General features: G+C 43.9%; 1 protein-coding gene across 1 annotated transcript; it reads right to left on the reverse strand.

The window, feature by feature from the left end:
• Positions 1–1,784: 1,784 nt before the first annotated feature.
• On the reverse strand, positions 1,785–6,102 carry LOC125720917 (kelch-like protein 10). Its single transcript, XM_048996831.1, has 6 exons — positions 5,880–6,102; positions 4,887–5,376; positions 3,896–4,507; positions 3,228–3,377; positions 2,493–2,592; positions 1,785–2,144 (listed from the first exon to the last, which is right to left on the reverse strand). Exons 1-6 carry the CDS (start codon positions 6,038–6,040, stop codon positions 2,056–2,058), a joined length of 1,602 nt encoding a protein of 533 aa, XP_048852788.1. The 5' UTR covers positions 6,041–6,102; the 3' UTR covers positions 1,785–2,055.
• Positions 6,103–6,805: the final 703 nt, after the last annotated feature.

Here is a 6,805-nt window from a genome sequence, read left to right on the forward strand (position 1 = left end):
TCAGGATGAACCTGCTCTCATCTGTGAAAAGCTCAGGGTGCCAGTGGCAGACCTGCAAATTGTGGTATTCTATGGCAAATGCCAATTGAGCTCTATGGTGCTGGGCAGTGAGCACAGGGCCCACTGGAGGATGTTGGGCCCTCAAGCCACCCTCATGAAGTCTGTCTCTGACCAAACAATCAGAAACATTCACACCAGTGGCCTGATGGAGGTCATTTTCTAGGGCTTCAGCAGTGTTCATCCTGTTCCTCCTTGCACAAAGGAGCCAATACCGGTTCTGCTGATGGGTTAAGGACCTTCTACGGCCCTGTCCAGCTCTCCTTAAGTATCTTCCTGTCTCCTGGAATGTCCTCCATGCCCTTGAGACTGTGCTGGGAGACACAGCAAATCTTCTGGCAATGGCACATATTGATGCGCCATCCTGGAGGAGTTGGACTACCTGTGCAACCTCTGTAGGGTCCAGGTATCGCCTCATGCTACTAGTAGTGACACTGACCGTCGCCAAATGCAAAACTAGTGAAAAAACCGTCAGAAAAGATGAGGAGGGGAAAATGCCAGTGGCCTCCACCTGTTAAACCATTCCTGTTTTGGGGGTCGTCCCATTGTTGCCCCTCTAGTTCACCTGTTCATAATTTCATTAACACCAAAGCAGCTGAAACTGATTAACCACCCCCTCCGCTACTTAACTGACCAGATCAATATCTCAGATGTTTAATAGACTTGATGCTATACTCTAATTAAAAAGTGTTCCTTAAATTTTTTTGAACAATGTATAATTGTAGCATCTCTTCCCTTGTCTTAAACTCCACACACCTAGAGTTGTAACCTAACATCCTATTGGCCTTTTTTTATTGCTTCCCCACACTGACATGGAAGCATCAACATACACACCGAGATCTTTCTAATAACCAGCTACCTTTATTTCAGTGGAACCCATAATATATCTGTACTTTTATATTTCTGCTCCCTGTATGGATTACCTTACATTTATCTATGTTAAATTCCATCTGCCAGGTATCCACCCAGTCACTAATTAAATCCAGATCCCGTTGTAGCCTCTCCGCTGCTAGATCAGTACCTGCTACACCACCCACCCTGGTGTCGTCTGCAAATGTAACCAGTTTACTGTATGTATTGGTGTCAATATCATTAATGTAAATTAGGAACAGTAGTGGTCCTAAAATTTAACCCTACGGTACCCCACTATGAACCTGCGCAGGCCCACTGTCATGCCCGGCTCGTACGATCGTCGTGTGTGCCATGCCCCCTGATTATCCACATGTGCTTTCCCAATCATGCCCAGCTGTATCTTGTTGTTTCACCATGTCTTTTGTCTATATCAGTCCACATCTTGCCCTGTCCGATGTCCGTCATTGATGTTAGTGCTGTTATGTCCTGTTCTGCCCATAGCCGTCTTTCCCCTAATAAAACACCAGTTTTCCCTGTATTCTACCTCCCTGCTTCGTCCTTTCCTGCCTCCTTCCTGCCAGCCTGCCCGTCCGCACCCGCAAACTCTGACACCCACAATATAATAATATCATGTACAGTACATACTGTAATCAGTCCAGAGGTAACATCACTTCTCCAAATTCAAGTTGCCGGCTATGTTTACTGTAGGTCCCAGGGGAAGGGGTTGCACTAAACCAGTATTTCAATGGATTACGAAAAACCTTAGTGCTTAATTAGTAATCACCGATGGTTGCAGCGGAATTTCTGAAGAGAACCGTCAAACGAGAACAACGTTTATCCAAAATGGGAAATTTATGACGCTTTCACAAACTAGATAATATGAAAAAGAAAACTTTATTTTAAGTATGCAATGTCAGGAGAAGATTCAGCTCCCATCTCCAGCAGAGCTTCTCCCATGTCCTGGAGGACGCAGGGGACTGACTAGTACGAATGGGCCTTGTTCCATGCCTCCATTGTGGAGGCAGCTGACTGGAGCTGTGGCCTGTTGTGGCAGCAATCCCCGAACCCGCTGGTGGACAGCGTTGATGAAATGTTGGAATGCGGCTTCGGCGGTCGTCGAGGTAAAAACTCAGGTGTGGGAGGAGTTTAGCGAGGCCATGGAAAATTACTTCCGGACAGCTTCGTCTTCAAAGACCTCGATCCCACCAACACACCTTCCAATGAGGAAGCAGAGTCTGGGGAAAAAAAGAGGTGTCTATATAAACTCAATGTATGTTATAGGGAAAGAATTCGGGGTGGGGGGTGTAAATGAGGTTACGTACTGGGCATGCTGTTGTGGGCAGATGGGTTTCTCTCCTCCTTGGCGGCCATTAGGGACTAACGAGGTGAAGCATATTCTATGATGCGGGGGTGCGCAGGCACTACGCAGCAGCTGAAATGGTTTCTGGCTCTGCTCATGTCCTGCGCATGATACCAGCTGCCTGTCCCCGCATCATAGCACTCCACCTTGTTAGTTACCCCAAACCCATTGTGGCCGCCCATCACAAATAGGAGGTCGTCCACCACTGCGATGCCAAACTCACTGCGCGGTGTGGACATGGGGGCCACAGCATGCCAGCGGTTTGTGGTAGGGTCATAGACCTCCATGGTCTGCAGGTGATCAGGCCTGTTGATACCGCCCACCTGAGAGATGCCAAAGATTCATTATCACTTGCTTGCCAAAAGGATGGGCAAACATCAACTTTCCCAAAGTCATGAACTCTTAAGCAATTTTCACCCTATGAAAGCAGGCGCCTTAGAACCTCCCATTGTCTATAGATGACACAAGCTTATATACAGAAGTCAACCTATATGCAATGAAAACATGGATTTGGGCAACAGAAAACTTGTATCATTCGGTGAAAACTGTGAGCCTTCAAAAAAGACTCCTTATGCTAATATATTTTGCTTTTTTATTGTTATTACTTAAAACGAACACTTGAAGCTAATCAGACACTGAAAAAAACAACAATCTGACTAATTATATCTGGAACTAGGGAAAATAATTAATAAAAAATCGAAACTTTACAACCCGAGCTAGTAGCAGAGACCCCCCAGCAGATCCATTTATAACCCAGAAATGAATGCAGGGAGGCTAAAGAGGGTAGCATATATGTTTTTTATGTGTATAAAGATAAGCCTTTGCAGCAGGTATTTCTGGCATTTAACTGTTTTGTTTGGTTTAAATGTATCACAATGAAAGACACAGCAGCAAAGACAAAAAAACCATGAGTCTTACAGGTAAAATGTGAGATTTGACACAGAAAGGAATCACTCACCGCATAGATCTTGCCTTTATACGCCGTGACTCCAAGGCTGTGACGGGGAGTGCTCATTGGAGTGATCAAGCTCCATTCGTTAGAGAGTGGGTCAAAGCACTCCACTGTAGAAAGGCTCTCTGTTCCACTGTGGCCCCCACAGATGTATATCTATGAAAACCAGTTAAACTGTGAAGACCGTTATACTGTATATGACTGGGGTTTGGAGGTTACAGATAAAGTTCATTGTGACTCAAAAATAAAAGTATGTGCTATGCATAGTGTATGACAGGGTTCCCCAGTTCCGTTCCTGGAGGAACACAGTTTGCAAATTTCCCTTCTCAAACACACCATAATCAGCTAATTTTCAGGTTTAGTATGGCTGTTTGAAAAGGGAAATCTGCAAACAGTTTTGGATTCTGCTCCCCCAGGAACAGAATAAAGGAAACCTGACATGGGAACACCATTTCATCTATCTCACAAGTCTTGGATATGACACCACAGCACTACCCAATGTGCCACTAATGGAGACCAATAATGCATTTATCCAAATACTTAAATGTATTGAACATAGTAATTGTGGATTAAAATCAGCAATCTGAAGAGAAAGAGAATTCATGACTGTGTAAAATACTCAATTTCAAGGGGAAAATGAGGGTAAACAGTCAGACGCCCTCCCATTACCCTACCTTGCCATTCAGGGTGGTGGCGCTGGCATCGTTTCTCCTCTCATTCATGTGCTCGATCTGGGTCCATTCATTGGTTATTGGGTTGTAGCACTCTACGATGTTGAGGGGCCTGAAACCAATATGGCCACCCATGGCGTAGATGAGCCCATCGAGCACGACCACACTAACATTACATCGATTCCAGTGCATGGGGGCCATCTGCTGCCATGCTCGTGTGATCGGGTCGTATCTGCGCACGGTATTGATGAAATTTTGCCCATCAAACCCCCCAATGCAGTACACAAACCCATCATGGTACACTGTGCCATGACCAGCTAGGTTGCTCTGCTCCTCCTGCGTGATATCCACCCAGCGGTCGGCCCGTGTGTCATATGCATCAATGCAGTTTGTCGTGCGCATGTTCCATCCACCAACAGCCAGCAAAATATCAGAGGGCAAGCGCGGGCGGATCAGTGGGTTCTCAAAATCAGAGAGTGGACTTTCATCATGAAGATCATAGATGACCTTCAGTACATCAGTGATAATTGGCCTGCACGCCACATTGGCCTTCACTAGATCGTTGGCTTTGACGATTTTCATGAAGTATTCCGGATCCATACGAGCCATCCGAATCTACACAGGAAACAATGAGAGAATGAGAGAATTCCCATGAGTTCCTTAGTGCTTTCTGTGAATCTCTGGAGATGAGCAATTCCTAACATTAAGGATACAGCAGTAAGTGCAAATTTTTATTTCTTTAGCTGAAGCCATTTACTTTGAAAGTCTCAGATGTGTCAGCTAACACTTGTTTAATGTAAGACATCTGAGTGTTTTGTTTTCCATTATTTGTTACACTCTCCTCCCAGGTGGAATACCTGGAAGCCTTGGTTGTAGACTTATGGGACATGGAAATGGAGGTTCAGTCTCTAGCTACAGTAATAAGGACTTCACTCAATGAGCATTCTATTGTTATATACACAAGTCAATGAGAACATAGTATAACTATACTCACCTTGGCCAATAGGACTGAAATGTGGGCCTCTCGGGTGGCAGGCTCGTGCTCGATCCACCGGAGGATGTCCTCAAACACCACATCCTCTTCTCTGACATTAAGCTCATCCTGCTCGATGATGTCAGAAAGTTGTTCAAGACTTAGTTCTGGGAACTCGTTTGAGCTGATGGCAACCTCCTTGAAGTTTTTCAAGATAAAGTTGAATGCAGAATGGTGCAGCTCGTTTACGCAGTAGACATCGGCGATTTTAAGAAGGCCAATGCAGTTGTTGAGGAAGAGCTGCTCATGCAGGAAATCACAGCAGCGCTGCACGATGCCCAAGACACTGAGATAATCAGCAGCTGCCAGGAGGTTCTCCACATTGTCAGCTGTGATGACCACAGAGTACGTGTAGGCATACTCTATGACCTGCCTCAGTGTTTCTGGGGAAATGCCTGGGAGTTGGTACTCCCGCTTTCCTGAATCATTCCAGTCACTGGCGAACAGAGCCCTGAAACACAATCCAGAAGTGACTCATCTAATAAATATCGGTTTTGCAGGCAAAGTTAAATAAGGGGTTTTCTAAATCTTCTGAACCAGGGACCCCCAAATGGAAATTAAGCAGAGATAAGGACCCCCTGCTACAGATGATCTCATAGGCATCTAAGAACTAGGGACCGGTGGCTTTAATTCTTATTTTTCCAACAGTAGCTCCCCCTTTAATATATTTTACTTGGGCTGGTGGGCAACTTTGTTTTGCCTGTTTGACATGGTCCCCTTTTTATATATTTATACCATTATTATTATTATATAGTAAAAGTTAAGGTGGTACACTTATCAGAAATATTTCTGATCAGCTCTGACCTACATTAATATAATTTAATATAATGTATATTAATATAAACTTTCTGTCATCCTAGAGCCTTATTGCCAAGGAGAAGTCATTGCTAACGAGAGATAAAAACTGACTCCTTGCTGTTTTCGCATCTTCATATATGGGTCACAGCTACTTACTGGAAGTAGGAGCTACAGCCACACAGAATTACTGTATGGGCGTTGAATTGAACACCGTCGGTGATGAGGACCACGTCACAAAGCTGTCCTGCCAGCCGAAGCTTGTTAAACACTTCGAACGCCGGGGACATCAGTACTCGCTCCATGTCGTGTGCCATCATAATTCAAGAATGTGGATATCTCGTCTCTCTCTCTTTTTTATATCACTCGAAATGACGTATACATACGTTCTAAGACGCAAAAACCGCACTTTGCATCACAGTTTCCTAAGATACCGTAATGTTTATTTTTAAATCTATATTTGAGACTCGAAATGGATTGGGGGGGGGGGGGGGTATATTCTACGCACAATCAGCTGTACAAGAAGAACAAGTGAAATGTTTTTAACATCACTTTTGGAAAATGTATACCGTGCTTATCATAGAATTTAAGTTTTGTATTATGTAAGAATAGTCAAAGCACGAATTCCCGAAATTAAATAAATAAATAAATAAATAAATGTTTTCATATTTTTTCTCCTCCGCTACGTTTCTAAAAATGAAAAACAAAAAAGGTCCTTTACATGTCTGTCAGGAACGAGGTTTAAGTTCGCATCTTATTCCCTAGTTTCCACTTTAGACATAAGCCATTGAGCAACAAATGTCCACAGGACATTATTTTATGGGCTAAATCTGGTCGGCCCGTTGTGGCAATTATTTGGAACAAGAATAGTCCTTGAAAATTGGGCTGGGCGGTCCGTCTGTTTTGGTCAACATTTAGCACAAGGCGGACGTATTTATCGGACCGCATATATCCCCAATACGGTCATGAAAACAAATTGCAGCAAGTGTGGAATTATCACAATGATTATTGTGCTGTGTACACTTCACCCAAATCCTGAACGCTATTGAATATAATCGATTATGTATTATAGAGCAGTTATGTTA

Source organism: Brienomyrus brachyistius, unplaced genomic scaffold, assembly GCF_023856365.1.
Source record: "Brienomyrus brachyistius isolate T26 unplaced genomic scaffold, BBRACH_0.4 scaffold27, whole genome shotgun sequence".
Lineage (NCBI taxonomy): Eukaryota > Metazoa > Chordata > Actinopteri > Osteoglossiformes > Mormyridae > Brienomyrus > Brienomyrus brachyistius.

Excerpts from the sequence above, each read along its gene's own strand:
- LOC125720917 (XM_048996831.1), bottom strand. The coding sequence starts at position 6,040 with ATGATGGCACACGACATGGAGCGAGTACTGATGTCCCCGGCGTTCGAA. Across the intron at positions 2,593-3,227 it reads ATAAAGGCAAGATCTATGCG|GTGGGCGGTATCAACAGGCC; the intron begins GTGAGTGATTCC and ends GGCATCTCTCAG. Across the intron at positions 2,145-2,492 it reads CCCCATGTCCACACCGCGCA|ACTCTGCTTCCTCATTGGAA; the intron begins GTGAGTTTGGCA and ends TTTTTTCCCCAG.